Source organism: Gopherus flavomarginatus, chromosome 2, assembly GCF_025201925.1.
Source record: "Gopherus flavomarginatus isolate rGopFla2 chromosome 2, rGopFla2.mat.asm, whole genome shotgun sequence".
NCBI lineage: Eukaryota > Metazoa > Chordata > Testudines > Testudinidae > Gopherus > Gopherus flavomarginatus.
The window spans coordinates 114,016,520-114,039,375 of NC_066618.1; the positions used below are offsets into that span (position 1 = coordinate 114,016,520).

Below are 22,856 nucleotides of genomic sequence, written 5' to 3' on the forward strand. Positions count from 1 at the left end.
AGAAATAATGAACTCTGTAGACCACCCTGAATTCACAGTGAGTAGCTAGATGTTCTGATGGCCTATGGAAAGATCTAGAGCAATTTATGTCATTTTGGATACCCAAGGGAGATGAGACACCACTTCCTAAGGAAATGGCCAGACTTTGGAAAATATGGAGTGATTTCACATGAAACATTATGTCCTGAATAGCATTAGAAAGGGGAAATATAGAGGGTAAATTAAAAGGTGTACTCACCTGGGCACCCACCCTAAAAGCAGCTTCTACTTGAGCTTTAAGGATGTTACATTTCATATGATCGGGTACGGAGGAAGGTGACACTGGGGGATGAAGACTTTTTTCAGAAACTTTCTTGTCTTCACCCTGTTTACATAAAAGATAACATGGTAACATACATTAGAGAAAGATTATACCATTTATCACAATGATCAGGTCAAATTTTACTTTGAACAACCAGTTTTAACACCATTTAGGAAAGTTTTCAAGTTCATACTCTGATAGAAATGCCTGACAGATTATTCAAAAGACTTAACTTTAATCTATTACCAAGATAATAAAGGCCACTGGGGGAAGTGTGATAAGAAATATGGAGAAAGAGTCAGGACCTGGAGTGGGTTGTTCCCAAGATCATTTCCAAACCTAAAATTATGTTGAAAAAGCAAAATATTCCACAGAAAGGGAAATTGGGTTGTGGGAGAAAGGAACAGAGGCTCAATGCTCGGATATACTCAAGCTCCTTTATGTCACTCTGATGGTGTAAAGGGGCCTGAAAGTGAACGTAAAATGTAATTTACATCCACTATAAGATCCCTTTACGCTGCCAAAATGGCATACAGGGACCTTAGTATAACTGAGAACAAGGCTCTCGGTTTTTGATTTCTGAACCCTCTGAATTGTTCTGTCAGAAAGAGCAGAAAAATCCAGTAAGCTTAACACACACACTAATTCCTATTTCCATTGGTTCTGAGGGTATGCCTACATGGCAATTAAAAACCTGTGACTAGTCCATGTCAGCTGACATGGGCTCAGCGGCTGTTTAATTGTGGTATAGACTTTGTGCTTGGGCTAGAGCCCAAGCTCCTGGACCCCTGCAATGTAAGGGTGACCGAATGCAACCATGTTTTCACACACCCTACACACCATTGTAATAATCTTTGTATAAAATATGCCTTGTGAAGTATCATGTGAAAACTAATAACTCGCTGGTCAGTCCTGGTGAAATGTATGTAGCAACTTTATATGTAAAGGTATGAACATAAACTGAAATTATTCTTGAAATGTGTTTGCCAGACAAGTCGGGGGAAGAGGTAAACTTGTTTCTTAAAGACAAAGAACAAGCTGATGCCTCTAGCCAGGTGGTTAAAGTTGATTGGCAATCACTGCTCAAGTGGCCAGTCTTTGGCAGCAAAGGTGTTGGGCAGGAACGGATCGATTTGAATTTTAACAACAACATGAAAGCTTTTCTCCCACAAGACTGCTTGCCTCCATCCTCACAGCTGGAAAGAACTTTATCTAGGAGTAAGCTACCGGGAAACGCATTTAAAAGGTTGATTGGACTATAATTGGACTCTGTCTTCTCAGCTGAGAGAGAAAATACCCAAAGACACCAGACTTTTGGACGTTCTGACCCAAGAATTTGGTCATCCCTGTTGCTGGGAACGTTTGGTAAGAATTTCACCTTGAACCAAGTCTAGTGTGTTAAGTTTCAGCACTAGAAAGCATTTTATTTTTATTTCTCTTGTAACCATTTGTGACTTTAATGCCTTAAACCTCTCTCTTTGTTGTTAAATAAACTTGTTTTATTCTTAAATCAAAATTAAGCCAGTGTTGTGTTTAAACTGAACTGTTTGGTAACTCCAATTAAAGTAGCAACTGGTCATACATTGACCCCTTACAGGGGCAACAGCCCTCTAATATCTGGACCGTCCAGGAGAGGGCTGGACAACGCAGAACACATGGTTTCAGGGGAAATCTGGGACTGGGCATGTGATGGGGAGTCACCCTGAAAGTGGCAACTGAGTCTGGTAGAAGCCAGAGTGTGCTGGCAGACTGGAGCTATGTGTGACCTGCATGTTGTTTGGGTGCTGCAGCAACAAAGCATTGTGAGGCACCCAAGGTTGCAGGGCAGATGGGGACACAACCCCTCACTGGATTGCGCCCTGGAATGTGATAGTGGGAGAGTCCCAGAGCGTGAGCTGCATCCCAACCCAGAGTATCCACACTGCAATTACATAGCCTCTTAGCCCAGGCCCTGTGAGCCAAACTCAGCTGGTACGGGCCAGCCGCAGGTGTCTAACTGCAGCATAGACATACAGGACAGGACCCACAGGGTAACTCCTCTTTACACAAAGAAGGGTAATTCTCCAGCTCTGGATCTAAGAAATCCACAGCAGGACAGGTTCCACTGACAAGAATAATTTGATGTCCTATTCAAAAGTGACCTAAAAATTTTTTTTTTTTGCCTGGAATAAACTTTAGAAGAAAGCAAACAAGAGCCAGCAGAAGTTCCCATATGCAAACATTTCCCTTGCAGAAATCAAAAGGAGCCAGTCTCTCTCCTAATATAAGCAATACTCAATTTAAAGCAACTGAGCAGGGATGGGGCTAGTCTTGTAAACACAGGCCCTTAAATCAGCAGGCCATGATTATTTACACATTTTAAGGAAAAAATCAATCAGACAATGGAATAGCAAGGGTTCACTCAGAGTTCCCCTCATCTTTCTGAAAACAAGATGTGAGTGGGGACCCTAGTTTTTCATTATTTTGACCACTGCATAGTCATTTACACCTGTGCAGACTGAGCGTGAAATGCTACCACCCTCATTTGATTGTCTTTCACAGAATCATAGAATATCTGGGTTGGAAGGGACCTCAGATGGTCATCTGCTTCAGTGGTCCCCAAACTTTTCGTCTGGCATCTGCCAGACGAAGGACTGTGGCAGCGGTGGAGCACCTGCCGAAATGCTGCCGAATTTCTGCGGCATTTCGGCGGCGATGCCTCTCGATGACATCACTTGTTAGTGGCAAGTGGCTTCACCAAGAGGCATCGCCGCCGAAATGCCGCAGAAATTCAGCGGCATTTCAGCAGATGATCCACCGCTGGCTAGGACATGGGTGCATTTAGATGCCTCCGCGGTCGCAGGGACCCCTGATTTAGTCCAACCACCTGCTCAAAGCAGGATCAATCTCCAACTAAATCATCCCAACCAGGGCTTTGCCAAGCCTGACCTTAAAAACCTCGAAGGAAGGAGATTCCACCACCTCTCTAGGTAACCCATTCCAGTGCTTCACCACCCTCCTAGTGAAAAAGTTTTTTTGCTAATATCCAACTTAAACTTCCCCCATTGCAACTTGAGACCATTACTCCTTGTTCTGTCATCTGCCACTACTGAGAACAGTTTAGAACCATCCTCTCTGGAACCCCCTTTCAGGTAGTTGAAAGCAGCTATCAAATCCCCCCTCTTCTGCAGACTAAATAATCCCAGTTCCCTCAGCCTCTCCTCATAAATCGTATGCTCCAGCCCCCTAATCATTTTTGTTGCCCTCTGCTGGATTCTTTCCAATTTTTCCACATCCTTCTTGTAGTGTGGGCCCCAAAACCGGACACAGTACTTCAGATGATGCCTCACCAATGTTGAATAGAGGGGAATGATCATGTCTCTCAATCTGTTGGCAATGCTCCTACTTATACAGCCCAAAATGCCATTAGCCTTCTTGGCAAAAAGGGCACACTGTTGACTCACATCCAGCTTCTCATCCACTGTAACTCCTAGGTCCTTTTCTGCAGAACTGCTGCCTAGCCACTTGGTCCCTAGTCTGTAGCAGTGCATGGGATTCTTCCATCCTAAGTGCAGGACTTGTCCTTGTTGAACCTCATCAGATTTCTTTTGGCTCAATCCTCTAATTTTTCTAGGTCCCTCTGTATCCTATCCCTACCTTCCAGTGTTATCTACCACTCCTCCCAGTTAAGTGTATCTGCAAACTTGCTGAGGGTGCAGTCCACACTATCCTCCAAATAATTAATGAAGATATTGAACAAAACTGGCCCCAGGACCGATGCTTGGGTCACTCTACTTGATACCGGCTGCCAACTAGACATGGAGCCATTGATCACTAATCGTTGAGCCTGACGATCTAGCCGGCTTTCTAACCACCTTATAGTACATTCACCCAGCTCATACTACTTTAACTTGCTGGCAAGAATACTGTGGGAGACCATATCAAAAGCATTGCTAAAGTCTAGAAACAACACATCCACTGCTTTCCCCTCATCCACAGAGCCAGTTATCTCTTTGTAGAAGGCAACTAGGTTAGTCAGGCATGACCTGCCCTTGGTGAACCCATGCTGCCTGTTCCTGATCACTTTTCTCTCCTAGAAGTGCTTCAAAACTGATTCCTTGAGGACTTGCTCTGTGATTTTTCCAGGGACTAAGGTGAGGCTGACTGGCCTGTATTTCCCAGATCCTCCTCCTTCCCCTTTTTTAAAGATGGGCATTACAGTAGCCTTTTTCCAGTCATCCAGGACCTTCCCCGTTCGCCATGAATTTTCAAAGATCATGTCCAATGGCTCTGCAATCACATCTACCAACTCCTTCAGCACCCTCGGATGCAGTGCATCCGGCCCCATGGACTTGTGCTTGTCCAGCTTTTCTAAATAGTCCTGAACCACTTCTTTCTCCACAGAGGGCTGGTCACCTCCTCCCCATACTGTGCTGCCCAGTGCAGCAGTCTGGGAGCTGACCTTGTTTGTGACGACAGAAGCAAAAAAAGCATTGAGCACATTAGCTTTTTCCACATCCTCTGTCACTAGGTTGCCTCCCTCATTCAGTAAGGGGCCCACACTTTCCCTGACCTTCTTGTTGCTAACATACCTTAGAAATCCTTCCTGTCACTCTTCACATCCCTTGCTAGCTGCAACTCCAAGTGTGATTTGGCCTTCCTGATTTCACTCCTGCAAACCTGAGCAATATTTTTATACTCCTCCCTGGTCATTTGTCCAGTCTTCCACTTCTTGTAAGCTTCTTATGTGTGTTTAAGATCAGCAAAGATTTCACGGTTAAGCCAAGCTGGTTGCCTGCCATATTTACTGTTCTTTCTACACATAGGGATGGTTTGTTCCTGCAACCTCAATAAGGATTCTTTAAAATACAGCCAGCTCTCCTGGATTCTTTTGCCTCTCATGCTATTCTCCCAGGGGATCCTGCCCATCAGTTCCCTGAGGGAGTCAAAGTCTGCTTTTCTGAAGTCCAGGGTCCATATTTCGCTGTTCTCCTTTCTTCCTTGTGTCAGGATCCTGAACTTGACCATCTCATGGTCACTGCCTCCCAGGTTCCCATCCACTTTTGCTTCCCCTACTAATTCTTCCCTGTTTATGAGCAGCAGGTCAAGAAGATCTCTGCCCCTAGCTGGTTCTTCTATCACTTGCACCAGAAAATTGTCCCCTACACTTTCCAAAAACTTCCTGGATTGTCTGTGCACCGCTGTATTGCTCTCCAAGCAGATATTGGGGTGATTGAAGTCCTCCATGAGCACCAAGAGCTCTGATCTAGTAACTTCTGTTAGTTGCCAGAAGAAAGCCTCATCTACCTCATCCCCCTGGTCTGGTGGGCTTTAGCAGACTCCCACCATGACATCACCCTTGTTGCTCAGACTTCTAAAGTTAATCCAGAAACTCTCAGGTTTTTTTGCAATTTCATACCGGAGCTCTGAGCAGTCATACTGCTCTCTTACATACAATGCAACTCCCCCACATTTTCTGCCCTGCCTGTCCTTCCTGAATAGTTTATATCCATTCATGACAGTACTCCAGTCATGTGAGTTATCCCACCAAGTCTCTGTTATTTCAATCACATCATAATTCCTTGACTGTGCCAGGACTTCCAGTTCTCCCTGCTTGTTTCCCAGGCTTCTTGCATTTGTGTATAGGCACTTAAGATAACTTGCTGATTGTCCTGCTTTCTCAGTCTGAGGCAGGAGTCCTCTCCTCTTCTGCTCATGCTTCCTCCTGGTATTCTATTTCCCCACTTACCTCAGGGCTTTTGTCTCCTTCCCCCAGTGAACCTAGTTTAAAGCCCTCTTCACTAGGTTAGCTAGTGTGCTTGCGAAGATGCTCTTCCCTCTCTTCATTAGATGGAGCCCATGTCTGCCTAGCACTCCTCCTCCTTGGAATACCATCCCATGGTCAAGAGTCCAAAGCCTTCGCTCTGACACCACCAGTGTAGCATTTGTTGATTTCCACAATTCAACGGTCTCTACCTGCGTCTTTTCCTTCCACAGGGAGGATGGAAGATACCACCACTTGCACCTCCAACTCCTTTATCCTTCTTCCCAGAGCCACATAGTCTGCAGTGATCCACTCAAGGTCATTCTTGGCAGTATCATTCACACCAACTTTATATTGCCTTCATCCATATGTACAAAATTTACGTGGTACAAGGCAGTAGTGAATCAGGCCCAGTATATGTCCTTAGTTCACCTTTGGCAAGTGTATTCTGAGATGCAGCAGGGCATTTTATATAGCACTGAAACTACCTAGCCCTTAGCCTCAGAAGTCTTGTTGCTTGTTTATTTCACCGGGACCTATGCCCCCTCCAGTTTGTGACCACCAAAACCTTGCTTGCTCACTTCATCAACCCAAAACCAGTTACATACAACATGGGATGTCAAGAATCTGGAGAAACTTTCTAGGAGCAGAACAACTCAACCTTGTGATTATATTGCTTTATGCAACTATTTTGTGAGCACCCAGAAAGACTGCTGAAATCCATTGAAATGGCATAATATTGGTGGTGCAGTTGCCTTGTGAACCTAAGGTACTGTGGCTTCCAGCTACGCTTTTGAACAACTGACTGAATCTCATAATTTAATCCACCCTGGTTTGTTTATTGATTGATTTATTGTATTTGACATGAATGTTAATCAGTCTTGCATCTCTGTTTTCTGAGCCATATCTAAAATTGTTAATAGAAAAATACTTGCTCATTTTACTTTGTCCCTTTGGCTTTTATCCTATGAAAAAATACCTGAAAACAAAAATACTGCTTCTAGCTGGAGCAACATACTGAACTGTAGTTATCTATTTAACTGCAAACACAAATGTAATACAGGACACAGGAATTCTAACAACCACTACCAAAAAAAATCCAACTGAAGCACTCACTGACATGGTTTTGCTGAGCTTCCAACTGACACACCTAAGTGGAGATACCATTTAGGTAATCTGGACAGACAAAATTAATGAGGAAAATGCAAATCCCTGATCAGCCAATTGTCTCATTAAGCAGATTTTCATTGCCTGAAGATGTTTTAAATGCTGCTATCATCCGGAAGTTTACTCACATACATACTGTTCTCTAAAGGGAATGCAAGCAGCAGACTGTAATACAATGACAGTTCTAAAAGGCATGTTAAAACCAATCTTTGTTTTAGGGCTTCAAACTAATTAGATGACATTATGATTTCAGTCACATTAGATTTACCCATTGTATTTCACTGTACAAACAAGGGGAAATGATACTTAAAGACCCAACTGGCTTTTTTTTAAATTCAACATATTACCACTCTTCGCAATTCAGTTGCCAGTAGCTGTGTATGCATTCTCCAATGTAATCCTTACAAAGACAGGATTGTGGCCTGCTCTTCTGTCCCTGTGCAAGCTACCTGCATTGTGGGTCAAAACAAGAGTGGGAGAGCAGCCTCTCCTGGGTATGTCTACACTGCAATGAAAAACCTTTGGCACTGAGTCTCAAAGCCTGGGTCAGCAGACTCAGGCTCTAGCAGGCACAGACAGGAGCATTGGCTTGCTAAACCCAGGGTTGTGAGTTCAATCCTTGAGGGGGCCATTTAGGGAACTGGGGTAAAAATCTGTCTGGGGATTGGTCCTGCTTTGAGCAGGGCATTGGACTAGATGACCTTCTAAGGTCCCTTCCAACCCTAATCTTGTGTGATTCTATTAATTTTGATATCCCTCACAGGGACTCAGAGCCTAGGCTCCAGCCTGAGTCCGAACATCTGCACTGCAATTTTTACAGTCCACAACCTGAACCCCCCTGTCAGCCGATCTGGGCCAGCTGCCCCCATGCCAATGGTCTTTTACTGCAGTGTAGACATACACTGTGGGGCCACTAATCCCTCTCTGTGCAGATAGGCAGAAGTGAGGAATGGGTAGAGTCTTGGTTCTGCACACCTCGCCTCACTCATTCCCAACATACTCTTCAGCAAAACTGACCAGGGGCAAAGGAAGAAGTCATCTGCTACTGTTATAGAAGTAGTTGGAACAAGGGGGAACTCTGGCTGGTCTGCCCTTGGGACGTACAGCTGCACACTACCCCTTTATTTAGGTCAGCTAATAGTACAATCCAACCCATAACCACTGACTTCAAAATAGGTTCAGAAACGTACAAGTTGTCCATCAATCTGCAGGAGTGATGACAGATCTTTGCTACAAAACCGTACCTTCCATACTAACAACTCCTGAACTCAGCAGTTGTTTAGCAAAAAATATTATATACATGAAATATGGTATCAAAGAATTGCTTCCTTGTACCTCCATGCTGCAAATGGATACATATTATTGTAATAAGGTATCCTCTCAGATAGTAACTTCAGATTATAATGCTCTCAGGCATGTTTCAATTTATAATGGTTCTTTCAGGATGCACCAAAGGAAACGAAAGGTCAGTAGACTTCCATTCTTCTCTAAGCATCGTTCAAGCCTAATGTACTTAATTAAAACAATGATGCCCAGTAGCAAACACAAGGGAAGGAGACTAATGGAACAATCAGCATTTTGTTGTTATTGGAATACTTTTCCATTGCTTTTCCTCTTTTCATATTCGTGAAATTCCAGTTGCAATGAAGTCAATGGTTGTTTTGCCGTTGATGTCAATGGGTACATCTATACTGTGATAAAAGAACCACGGAACCGCTGCTACTGGCTTGGGTCAGCTGACTTGGTCTCACAGTGCTTTGGCTGCAGGGCCATGAAATTGCAGTATAGACATTCAGGATCTGGGACCTTCCCCCCACCGGGTTTCAGAGCTCAGGCTCCAGCCCAAGCCCAAACCCAAACATCTACACCGTAATTTTACAGTCCTGCAGACCAAGCCCCACGAGCCCAAGTCAGCTTATCTGAGCCAGCTTCAGATCTTTTATCGCAGTGTAGATGTACCCAACTGTTGACTGGACTTGACATAAATAATTGGACATGAGTGAGGCCTCATTTCTTGGGAGATAGGATTAGGGAGGTAAATGGATTCGCAGGCTGGAAACAGACCATCTGTACTAGATAAGATAAGGGGGAACACCCAGGGAACCATTTAAAATGGAAAAAATAACAATGAATAAAATAAGCCTGGAACATAAGATGAGGTGAAGAGTAAATCGTGGACAGACAGTGTGTGCTGTACATGTATTGGTTCCTAGAATGTGACCACACACATCCCAAAACATGTGATGCAACGTATAGTAAAGGCAAGATATTGTAAAAATGTATATAAAAGAAGAGGTTTGCTGGGTAACTTGGGATGTGTGGTATGCCCTATACTCACCCCATACATGAGAGTCTGAACAACCTCAGTGTAGCATTCCTGCATGCCAAATAAAGGAACCTGAGTAACATGACTTGAGTTGAACTGAGTTCTTGGGGAACCGAATGGAAGAGGTCCCAGGGGAATCTCAAGACCAGTAAGATAAGATTTCACCCGTCTATAATTTAAAAAAATAAATACAAAAATCTACATAAAAATAATAATATAGGTCTCATGTAAAGCAGATATTCAGTGTTAAGGTTGCCATGCTATCCTGGACTCATTCAGTGGTATAGACACAAGGACCAGTTGTGCCCCCTCAGTCACATTGACTGGTGCTTTACTTCCTGAATAGCCTAATTAAAAGAAAAGGAGATACTCTGCTACCTCATAGTGTAAGGTACTACTTAGTGTAAGTAGTAAGGTTCTAGTGTATGAAGTGCTGTCAATAAAGATAGGTTCTTTGTGTTCTCTAGGAACCATATTTGCTTAGTTTATGACATTTAACCCCTTTGGGGTTTAGAGAGCATGGCCCCTTTAAAACTTGTTCCTAGTAGGGAGAGGGAGCAGTAAAAGAAAGGAGGGAAACTCGGGAGTGTGGCTCTGGAGCTCTGGTGGAGAGAACGGCTGCAGTCCCCAGGCCCTCTCAAAGTAAAACAGCAGAGAACCTGCCTGAAGCCTGAGAAGGCCAGGGCAGCCAATCGGGGACACTCCAGGGCAGGAGTCAGGAGGATCCCTGTGCCGGGGAGGAATTGCCCGAGAAGGACAGGCCAGAGCTGGACCCAGTATCATGGCTGCCCAGAGCTGCATGGGGCTGTGAGCACTGGGGTTTGTGACTCTGCATTGGGAGCAAGGAGGGAGGTTGTAGCTAGTTAAGTGGGGAGGTGGTCGCTCTGTGTGGCTTTGCAGAGAGCGGCAGAAGAGGGCACCAGAGCGGTTTGCTGGGGAAAGTTCATTGGCGCTGAAGATGACCAGGAGCACCCAAGACTCACCACTGGACTAGAACTTTGCTCAGGACTCCTGAACTCTGTTTGCAGACACATTACTTAGTGTCTGCCCTTCCAGACTGTGTTACTGCTGGGCCTGTGGGGCCTTGGTTTGGAGGCAGCCCTGTTTTCCTGCTCCCCCTATATTTCCCCTTGTTGTTTTTCTCCTCTCATCCCTCTGTACATAAATATCTCCCTTTGTTATACCCATTGTACTTTTCCTGTGGGTGGGTGTGTTCACTCTGGGGAGGTTGGAACAGGTGCCCCTGGGGTGGAAGGGATTTTTCCTGCTGCATTCTTGCGTGCGCCTTCTCTTGGCCACAGCTGCCTGCAGAGCAGACTCCATCTTGGCCACGAGGGCGCTAAAGTTACAGACAAAACACAAGATTTAAAACTATCAGCACCGTAGAGCCCATATACTGTCAGGCTGTAAAAATGCAAGCTGTACTCCACTCTATTTTGTGCTTACGCATAATTAACAAAATTGTCTGTTAAGTTTCCAGAACCCTTAGTGCTTACAGTGGTGAATGAAGCATAACAATAGCAACTGTATTCAGACCCTGTGCCAGGTTGGCAGTTATTAAAATCCCATTTTGATATGTAAATTCAACACATTCAATGTGGAAGTCATTAAAGAAGTATCTATAGATACAGTTCTGGCAACCCTTGTAATTTCATTGTGAGTATCATTATGTTTAGTGTTCTTCTGAAAGCCTCAGCTGCCGGATTCATGTGAATACAGGAGAATATCAGCTGTCATGTTTTTAGAAAAGTAATCTTGAAAATGTGAGCTGAGTGCACTCTATAAGGTCAGAAAGCAGAAGATAAAGTGACTCTCAAAGTTATTAGTAAAAAAAAAAAACCACACTTCATGATTTTCAAGACAGGATCATGATTTTTGAATGGGTGGGTGTGGAAATACTGGAGATATACTACACCAAAGTGTTATTTTTTTTTAAATACTATTACAAATGCCCCCCTTTTGGGTAACTGACGGCACTTTTGTTTTCAATCACCAGCTTCATCAGTGCTGTTTGTTAATAGCATGGGTTCACTATATTACCTGGCATTATTTTGCATTTTGTATTCTTTTTGTATTATTGCGGTCCTATTGTTGTTTTGAGTTTATTTTTTTCTACTTTAAATTTAAGGGGATTCAATCCTTCTTCTCTATTCTGAAAAGTTCATATGTTGTTTGGAACTAAATAAGGATAAAAACAGCAACATCTATAATTTTACCCCTCCCCCAATTTATTTTGACTATGTGTCTTAGCCTACTAAGCTAATCTTTAATATGTTTATTTCTCCGAATCCTCTTTAAGCGTAAAGTGCATATCTTCACTAGGAAAAAAATATGTTTTCTTAACTCATGTAAGCTAACAGACAGTAGCAAACACGAGGTGAGGGCCTAGAGAAGACAAGGCAGTTTGTAGTTTTCACATGAGTTAGCAGACTGTGAGGGAAGCTGGGGTTTATCAGCCTGGTAGCTACAAATCACCTTGTCTTCACTAGGTTCTTGAACCATATCAGTTTCCACAGGTTAGCCAACACAAATTAAGAACACATCCTATTTTCTAGTGAAAACAAGGCCCATCTGAACACATCCTGCTCCTTATTCAGCACAGAGATGCATCAGTTCAGAGAAGAACCTCAGAAACACCAGTCAACTGTTTATCTTTTCTCACCAGTCAGGGGTCATTTTCAACTGCAGTAGCTACAGGCTTTGCTGCCTTGTAAGGGACAGGCAGCTGCACAGCTTTAGTGTAAGTAACATCACTGGTGAAAAGTCAGTACTTAGTGGTCTGCAGCAGTGAGAAACTGAAGAAGAGATGCTTGCAAGGAAACAGAAACAGAGGAGAGAAAGGAAATTAAAATATATTTATGCCTGCAATATTCCTCTTCACCCTGAAGGCTAAAGATAATCTCATTGGTGACAAAGAGACCAACAGGCATCACAAAACTGATTTATGTTGCTCACCAAAAGAATGGACGGAAATCATCACATCAACTGGATTTGTTCTGCCCCTTTTCCTAAACCATTCTTCATTCCCATGAGATGGAGTTTGCTGTAGCAGACAATCAAATTAACTCCTAACCACTGAACCTAATTTGATCCAGTTATTTCATAAAATTCACCTCTGTTTGATACCAAGCATTACAAATTTCAGCCCCCAAGCAGTTTGCTTGAAAAGGGAATTAACAACTAGAAAAGACAGGTTCAAATGAGTTGCCAATTTAAAATATAAATTTAGAGATTTTGAGGCCACATTGGTGCCATTATGCTCATCTAGTCTGACTTCCTGAATAATTTAGGCCATAGAACCAGGGCCAGCTCTAGCAATTTCACCGCTCCAAGCATGGCGGCACACCGCGGGGAGCACTCTGCCGCTCGCCAATCCTGCGGCTCCAGTGGACCTCCCGCAGGTTTCCCTGCGGGGGGTCCAGTGGTCCCACGGCTCCGGTGGACCTCCCGCAGGCGTGTCTGCGGATGCTCCACCAGAGCCATGGGACAAGCGCACCCTCCACAGGCACGCCTGCAGGAGCTCCACCGGAGCCGCCTGCTGCCCTCCCGGCAACGGCAGAGCACCTCAAGTGGGCATGCCGTTCCAAGCACGCGCTTGGCGCGCTGGGGCCTGGAGCCAGCCCTGCATAGAACTGCACCAATTAATTCCTGCATTGAGCTTCGTAACTAGTAATTTGCAGCCAGCAAGCCAGCATATTATTTGTGTGTGTTGTATCTCTCTCATATCCTATGTCTGTCTTGCTATTTAGAATGAAAGCTCTTCAGGGAAAAAACTATTATATGTTTGTACAGCACCTAGCATAATGCCTGATCTTGGTAGGCCCCCTAGACACTACTTTAATAAATATGAACAATATTCAAAAGATAGCCAATCTTAATTTAACAACTCCAGGCAATGGAGAATTTCCATTGGTAAGTTATTCTAATAAGTTATTGCCTTATTTCCAGTTTGAGTGTTTCTAATAAGGCTATTGGAAAAATTTTCTTCAAAGTTGTTTTTTTGTTTGTTTTTTGTTTGTTTTTTTTACTTTTTTTCTTCAAAAAGTGTCTGTTGTGATTGTATTTTTTAAAAAAATTACCACCACAAAACTAAAAAGGTTTTGATTTTCAGCTGAAAACTCAAAATATTTCAGCTTTGGAAATGTCACCAGAGTGCCACATGGAGTTACAGTTTATTTGCCTCAAGTCCCCATTCTCTTGTATGGGCTGGGATCACTCACTGAACTTCATTGCCCATGATGCACTATGGACACATGACTCCCAGGATGTACCCTCTCCCCTTCCCAAAAGGGAACTCAGTCTATAGAGGAGCAAGCAGGAGGCAAACAAACTACAACTCCCATGAAGCACAGCAGCAGCATTTCTGAATTAACATCTTATGGTTTTCAGTCAGAACATTTCAGATTTGATTTTTCACCCAGAAGTCAATTTTCTTCACAGGGAAAAAAAAAATAAACACACATTTGCTGACCAGCTCAAACTTCTAACTTCTACTTCTAGCCATTGGAACTTGTTATGCCCTTGTCTGCATAAATAGGGGTCCTTCTAGTATCAGATATTTCCTCCTTGTGTGTATACTTCTAGACGGTAATCAAGATGCTTCTTAACCTTCTTTGCTTATGCTTTGATCCTGTGCTGAAATAGCATCGATGTAGAAGCCTCTGTATGAAACTAACCAAGTCATTTAGCTAGGTTCCTGCTTGAACTGAGAGTCAGAAATCTTTCCAAATCTCTCAACCACTTTGCTCATTAAGGGCCTGATTCTCCATCTCTTTAATTCAATGCCAACATTTCCATTGAGTTCAGTGGGTTCAGGATTGAGCCTTAAAGGGCCTGATGCTGCAAGACTTGTCATATGCACAACTTCATTGGCTTCAACTAGAGTTCTGAAGTTAATAGCTATAGGATGAGGCACCAGGTTCTACGGTTCTATCATGTAAACCTAGTTCTAAAACTAGGTAGTTCTAAAACATAACACACTCTTATGTGAAGAAAGAATATGATTTTTAAAACACTTTTACGCTATCTAGCTGAGTAACCCATCAAAGCTAAAACAGAACAATGGCACAGCTGAAGTCGCTTTAACATGGTTTAAATAAAAGACAAAATCCTATGTCGTTTGATAGTGTTGATCTCTATTCTTTCTCCCCACAACCTACTGTCATTCAGCTACCATGCTGTAAATATTTCAAATACATAAAGTACATGCACAGTGAATAATACACCTTAAAAGGAATGGGGCAAATGAATTATACTGAGAAATATACAAACATATACCCACTACGCCTTTATTTCCTACTTTCAGCTGAATTGAATTTCAAAGGCAAAGTGGAAGGAAATATTTAAGGACCAATAAGAAAATGGTGGGAGATAAATAAGTGAAACAGTTGCAGCCAAATATGTTGGGTTGAATTAATGATGGAGTAACATCAGCTGCTGAATATCAAGTAACAAAAAGGAGCTTTCTGACATACACTACGATATTATACCTTGTTTACATTGATGTGCAGAGCTGGCCATGGTCCAACTACCTTCACAGTCTCCACTTCCATCTTCTTCAGATGGGAAGAAGTGTTATCATAAAGGAGGGGAAGTCCTGAGCTCAATTCTAAAAAGAGGCCCAAAAGAAAGAAAGAAAGAAAAAAAATCTCAAGGAAAACTACAAGAGAATTGTGGATCAAAACACTCAGCTGCAATTGAGAAAATACAGTCAAAAGCTTTACATGCTTTTTATTTTCCATAATACCTTCTAAAAAGTTTTAAAATACATTTATTGGGTCATTTTCCCTTTTCAATTTAGCAAACAATCTTCTTCCAAATTCTAATGTGACTTAAACCAACTTCGGACCGGATTCCGAGTGTCTCAAGATGAATAGCAACTGAGTCCATGAGAGTTCCCATCGACTCCACTGGCATGACTTTGAACAAAGATGTCACCTATGTGTAAGGGTCTGGCTTTTTGGCTCCTCTAACAGACTTTCGTCTTTGAACACCAGTCTCTTTTAGGTTGTCATCAGGAATTCGTCCAACTCACTCAACAGTTCTTTAATTACTCACTTATGCAGAAAGAAAATACAACATTTTTGAGTTAGCCTTCTGTCAATATTGACCTATTAAACCACCTTAGGGATGGAGTGGCAGATAATTATTTAGAAATATAAAAATATTATTTGTTTTATTAAATGTCATTAAATGAGTCCTTAACTTTTTCTGTATTTCCTTTTTTCAGTGAGGTTAGTTAATAAGTAAAAGTAGTTTGGACCCATTCTTCAGACTCTAAGGGTCTGATCCAAAGCCCCTTGAAATCAATAGAAAGCCTCCCATTGACTTCAGTCTGGTTAGGATCAAGTTATTAAATAGTCCTAATGAAGATAAGTACTGCTCACGTGGGGCCTAATTCAGTAATTGTTTAAGCATGAGCTTAAATCCATCCCTACTCAGCAAAACACTTAAGCACATACTTAACTTTAAACACATGCTTTGCTGAGTAGGGATGGATAGCTGAAGTGAAGACCAGGGGGTGAATCCAACTCCCACTGAAGTAAATAAGAGAGTGTTTCTGGTGACTGGGCCCTTGAGTAACTGTTCCCAGGGTTGGGCTCCTTGTATTTCTGTTATCTTGCTTGATACTGATGACACAATCCAGAATTTCTGACATCACATTTTCTTCCCCAGTGATAAAGCTCTGAACTAAGAAATCACACTGTGGTACTTAGTGAATAAATTAGTGCAGCTTCTTAGATAAGCCAAGATTCATTTTAAGTTCCGGTTGGGAAAGAAAATACTGAAAATGTACACAATTTAAATGGGTTTAAGTCAAATGTAATTTTTACAGTTTACTAGATTAATGTAATGAACCAGTCATGCAATGTACCAGAAATCAAAACGGTTACATTAACTTAGCTTTCACTGTTCAACTTGCAAATAGTCATACAAAACAAACCCATAAATAAATAAACCCTAAAAAAATTTCTTTACAGTGCCAATGTTAAGTTTAAAAAAAAATCAAATCTCTTAAAAACCAAAATAACCTTTAAAATTAGTTTACTTAAAATGCAGTTGTACTCTGAAATTAATTCCATTAAAATGACATAACATTCTATGTTCATTGTCTCTTGCTGATTTCCATATCAAGTGTACTCGGTTTCTGAACAAGTGGATGGTTTTTTCTAACTGCAATCCTAGCCTGGATCTGAAAGCCAAGCTGGGTCCTTTCTCTCTCCCTCACCATCTCCTTTAAAAGACTCTGCAGGATAAACTATGTTCTCAGTGACAGCTGTGCAATGCCATTATCTTCATATCATGGCCAAGGTGATCTACATACTGCCTCTGCTGCCTTCAATGGGTTTGCACAGTTATAATTAATTGGCAACCAATAAAAAATTCTGCTGTATAAATATCTTCTGTGTGTTCCATTCTATGCATCTGATGAAGTGGGTTTTAGCCCATGGAAGCTTACGCTCAAATAAATGTGTTAGTCTCTAAGGTGCCACAAGTACTCCTGTTCTTTTTACACATTTGAATAGAATCCTACTTCCTCTTTCTGAGCTATGTTGGCGCTGCAGGGTTAACAGCTGTATAACATAGTAAAACTTTATTTTTGTCACTTAAGTCAGCAGATACAATTCTGAATACACACAGGAAGCCAGGGCTGGCTCTAGCAATTTTGCCGCCCCAAGCACGGCGGGCACGCCACGGGGGGCACTCTGCCGCTCGCCGGTCCCGCGGCTCCGGTGGACCTCCCGATGGCATGCCTGCGGATGCTCCACCGGAGTCGCGGGACCAGCGGACTCTCCGCAGGGACGCCTGCGGGAGGTCCACCGGAGCCGCCTGCTGCCCTCCCGGCAACCGGCAGAGCGCCCCCCATGGCGTACCACCCCAAGCACGCGCTTGGCGTGCTGGGGCCTGGAGCCAGCCCTGCAGGAAGCAGATCTGCTGCTTAAGAAAGTATAGTCTCTCCATAGGTACTCTTTACAGAAGAACTACATCTTAAATATAATAATTCATAATGAAATCTGTTGCTGAATTACTATCACAAAACTTGTTCAAATTTAAGATTGGTTTCTGAGCAGTTGGACGACACTTTCACAACTAAATTACACTGAGATCTGAAAACCAGGCAAATTTTGACTGGTTTTGTTTGCTGTAACAAGTCCCATAGCAGAGAGTCTGGGGCCAGAGTTGCTCCAAAGGCACAAGGCCTCTGAGCACATGGCTTGGGCATCCCACAGAACTGCAAAGTATATAAGCTTATTTATCAGGGATACAAACTCTGACCCTATAATGGGTCAGGTGAGAAAGAACTCTCCCAGGAAGATTTGCTGCCTCAGAGCCCTCTTCCATAGGCTTTTGAGTGGGATGGAAAGATCTGAGTCTGGAGCAGCAACAGCTCCATTCAGCTGGCAGAGCAGCAAACTGATGGATGTAATCAACATCTCATTGGCAATGTTGTTAATTCATAAACATTATATCATTCCAACTTCCTGCATGGTTGGTATGCATTTAATGATGCATTAATTTCTTACAAAAATGGCCCCTTTTCAGAAAAAAATCAGTTTAAGGGTTTTTCTACACACATACTATGTACCTCTTTAACTATACCATTTTGAAACAGGCATAGTTAAAGCAGTAAAACCTCCTAATGTGGATGCAGTTATACTGACAGAAAGGTGTTTATATCACTATAGCCTTGTCCCACAAAACAGGGGTAGTACCAATTTAACTCTTTGGGTAAACAATCACACCCTTAACCAAATTAGGAGAAAAACTGTGTGTAGACCAGGCTTAAGTAAAGTGGGGAAAAAATTACACGATCCCTAGGAACACCCACTGTATGTCGTACATAGAAAACCATCTTTGTTTTTAAAGTCAATGTCAGGATAAAATACCTGCAGGGTAAACTCGGAGACTATATTATGCTGTGCATGTGGAAACAGTTTGCAAGCTATACTTACTTCTAATTGATTTTGAAACAAAATCAAAATCCTGTTGACACATTTTTCTGTACTTTAGGGGAAAAATTAGCAATCACAAGGGTTGGAATAGTAAATATTGTAACAGAAACTTCACAGAAGCCATGCTGCATTTTTTTGTTCAACTGCTTGCATGAACTGACTGACTGTAAATTTAGATAGACTGAGGCTTAACCCTCTCAGAGCTGGTTACAAATATTTAGTATAATGTGAATTATTCCTGATTTTTGCCATTTGCACATGTTCAGTAGAGGTGTGACAGTGACTTGATGATTCCATCTGCATTGATCACATTCCAGCCTCTAGCAATTTCTTGCAATTGCTTTTCCTTACGCTGTGGGGAGGCTGTAGAGCTGGACACTGGACCAGAGGGCAGGGAGACTGTCTGTCCTGTGCTCTTAATGTTTTTCCTGCTCGTGCCCAGATACCATGAAGAAGAAAGCTGCTTGATTCAAATTAAAAGGAGTGAGGAGAAAAGTAGGAACCAGACACATGGACCGGCTGGGGGCACAGAAGAAGAGGAGGATAGAAAGGGCTATGCCTGTGACAATATATAAATAATAATAACGAAATATATCATCCTGTGCCAAGCATCTAACTCTATGACTAATCTAGTGGTTGTTCAGTTATGGAATTCAAATTAATTGCCAGACCCTGTAACCAAGCATTCAGCAGCAGAGGCAGAAAATTGTGAATCCTGATTAATTTGCATCAACTGTGAAATTTGAGAATAGAAAGTATGCTCTTCATTGAGAAAACCTGAAATGCAATAGCTCCCCTTCTTTGATGCTGTTTCCTTGCCTGTGAAAAATGTCATGCCAGAGTAATTACTGAAATTCTGTTACATTTAATAGACTTACTATTTGGAACTCCAGAAACAATATCTTTGTTGTCGGGAACAATTACTCCATAATTAGAGTGGTGATGGTGATGCCGATGGTGGTGGTGGTGATGCCTTCCAGACATTTTTGTGGTAAATGGTGCTCCACCATTTTCTTCAGTGTTGAACTGATGAAGGTCAGTGTTGTTTAAGGGGTAGCTGTGAAACAAATTCAATTCAAATTAGAATCTTTTAAAGTGACAAAGCAATTATGCTTTTTGGGAATTTAAACTGCTTTTCTTGGACAACGTCGAGTTTTCAAGAAGGTTCTTTAATTTTTGTAAGCTAAGTACTCCACTCATTTAAGATTAATTCATTTCAATTTAACTGGGGAAAAAAAACAAAAACCTGGCACATAGTCTAACCTAACGCTTTGCACCAATGGGAGGCATGCACAGCAAGATGGCAAGATTTTCATTTGTGAATTATTTTCTGCTTTAAATGCAATTGTTGCTTCCCTAAAAAAATATGACATGACTCCAATTTAAGTGATATGTGGTCTGGAACTTGAATCTAAGGAAACATCAAAACCCCTCATATGGAGATTTGTATTTTCATTTGTGGTAGGAGAATGACCAGGTCACACCACAGCAATTCATCCTCAGTGTGGTTTGACTTACTGAGAGAATCCAGAGAATGAGATCAGAGTAATTTCACACTACTGAGGTTGAATGAGCCTCTGGCAAAATGGTGAAAATGCTCTTTGGAAAAGTGAGACACATATTGGAAATAATAAAATTCTGAAAAAAAGTATCCTTAGTTGAGCATTTACTTGTGCCAGCAATGAAATCACATTTGTGCTGGTAAATAAAGTACAAATACATTTTGTACATATAAATATTTCTGTAAGAGAATAACAGCATGCAACAATTGTGCATGCAGAAATGAAGACCAGGTTGAGATCCTAGTAAAAGTTTGTCCTTAATTCAGATACTAACATACACTTTCTTCAATAATTGTATAGGTACTATATAAAGTTATTACTTGAAATGGCTAAGGTAGATGTTGATTGCTTCTTAATTCCAGCAACCAAAAAACAGTAAATGCTTTATACCACCTATGCAGATTAGTGCAAATAAAATGGAATATTATAAGTTTTTAAATAGTTGAAAAAGTATTCTGTATCATTTTATAAACGTATTAATATTCAAAATCGTAGCAGTTTTTGGAACACTAAACTGAAAAAGAAGAGAATATCCAGCCTACTTAGAACATATGAAGACATACCATTTATCCACCTGCCGGCAGCTTACAACTAAACAGAGAAAAACCGGAAAACATGCAGTAAAGATAAACTGAAGAATTAGAAGGAAAAATAAGCAGACTATTTCCAACCAGACTGCATACTATGTAGAAAAAAATTTTGTTCACTGCAAACTGTCCGCCCTCCCAAAGAAATATTAACCAGTCATTTGCCAACAAACGTTGTATTATTTCAAAAGCCGTATCAAAGTGCATAACTTTGTACCTCTCCAATAATGATGGCCTTCTCAATACACTTTTCTAACTGCATGGGAGGCTCTGGCTGGTGGTAACTGACCAGCACTTCAATGTCAAAAGTTGGTTCATTGGGGAGGAAGTGGACAGCTGCACGTTTAAGGACAGTTGGAAGCCTCTTCTCACAAAGCCAGACATTGGAATGGATTGCCAGTAATGGCACCATAGCTACCCCCCTTTTCTTAAGTGACCAGGATAAATATGGCTCAGATCTACAAGTGGTAGGTCTTGAGAAGCCCAGAAGATGAGAAATATTATCCTTACAAACCAAACGCAAACAGTAGATGACAAGCCATCTGGAGCCTATAGTTCTCAAATTCCAAAAGTTTGGAGAAAATAACCTGACACTAGTCAACTGAAGGAAATTCTTATGGGACAAATCAGTCCAGGATAATGAGACTGCACACTAAATGAGAGTTCATCTAGACAATCTTTTTGAGGTGTCTAAGATTGAGGACAATTAACTTTTTTTGTCTTATGTTATAGCTCTTCTGTACATACGAATGAATGTTCTGTAGAAAAGATCAGATTCCAGCTGACTTCTCTGCCATCCTTTATATAATTCAACTGTTTCAAGACACACAGATCACCATTAAACCAGAATATGGTAAAGGATCATAGAGCTGAGGATCCCCTTTAAAAAATGATAATAGCTGCAGGTGAGCAGATAGACACTGGTTGAAAGAGGCAACCCAGTTGTCCAACAACATCAATGAGACCATAAAACTTCATAAATCAAGTCTCAGAGGTTGATACGGATGTGAAATAGCTGCCATATTGAAATGGAGGAAATTATTTGAGTATCTTAATCAGCTTTGCAATCAGATTGAGCGTATCCCTAGCTCTGTGGAAATATTTCTTGACTATCTGGGTAAAGGACTCAACCTTACAGGTAAAACCCAGGGAAGTCCATCATGTCAAGGAAGTAAAGAGTTAGCTCAACAAAGATTATGTTCATGTGAATGTTGAAGTCCCCATGGGCAGTGAACTATAAGGAATCCAACAGCAGTGCAAACACCAGCTCAGCAACCTGAGATGTGAAATCCCCCATTTAACGTGGTGGTCACTCTTCACAAAAGAACCGTAAACTTCTATCCTTCTTCAGGGTCAAAAGTGACTGACAGATATTCAAACTCACCCTCATGGCTGGTTCCCTGTGTCCATTTGAAGGATAGGACAATAATCACAACCTGCCCTCACCCCTACATGAGGTTCTGTGGGAGTTCTTCATGAAACTGGTGAGTCAGAGAACAACTACGGCTGCAGCTTCTGACCTAGTGAACTGGCCTTACACATGACAGACTTGGAATTACCCAATCCAAAATCTCAAGCCTGAGGAATCCAGATTACCCATTCCATGTCACCAACAGTGTTTCATTTAAAGGCATTTGGATGTCTTAATATTACATTTCCAACACACATAAAGGCAAAACTTCTAGAAGTACAGATCTTGAACTCCACCTCTCCATGGTTTGGTGTACTCTAGCATAGGTACCTCACTGGGTCTTCTCTGTTCTTCATGCTCTTTATTTTAACCCAGAGAATTGAAACATTATCTTTCTCTACTCTTCTGCTCAATGACTTCTCCGCTTTCCTTTCCCTCTCTCTCCTGGATATATCTTGCCTGTTTGAATTGACATTGCAGTTATGTTTTTCCCCCAGCAATGTAATGCCAACCAAAACAAAGTTTTGATCACATAAGACCTCTAGTTTTTCCATTGTTATAGACACCTAGTTGTTTGTATGAGTAAACTTCCGTATTTTCTCATATTTCTTTTTTGACCTTCCTAGTATGCCAAAATTCCACCTTGATTTTAATGTCTTAAAAGATAACTTTGCTACCCTACATCCTTTCCTCATATTGCATCTTTCTTTGATGCTCTGCCTATTTACCTTTCTGCAACTTTTCCCTTTGCTGTAACACTCCACCTGTTCTCCTACTTTAGTGTCTTCCTGACAAGCCCTACTAG

At 41.8% G+C, this 22,856-nt stretch overlaps 1 protein-coding gene across 2 annotated transcripts in view; it reads right to left on the reverse strand.

The window, feature by feature from the left end:
- The window catches only part of EPB41L4B (erythrocyte membrane protein band 4.1 like 4B), a 279,948-nt gene that overhangs the window by 96,110 nt on the left and 160,982 nt on the right, over positions 1 to 22,856 (reverse strand). For both annotated transcript variants that reach the window (XM_050937694.1, XM_050937692.1), the window contains exons 16-18: positions 19,370 to 19,548; positions 15,027 to 15,145; positions 239 to 364 (exon numbers count right to left, since the gene is read on the reverse strand). In XM_050937694.1, the coding sequence (XP_050793651.1) occupies positions 239 to 364; positions 15,027 to 15,145; positions 19,370 to 19,548 (424 nt within the window). The remainder of the gene's footprint in view (positions 1 to 238; positions 365 to 15,026; positions 15,146 to 19,369; positions 19,549 to 22,856) is intronic.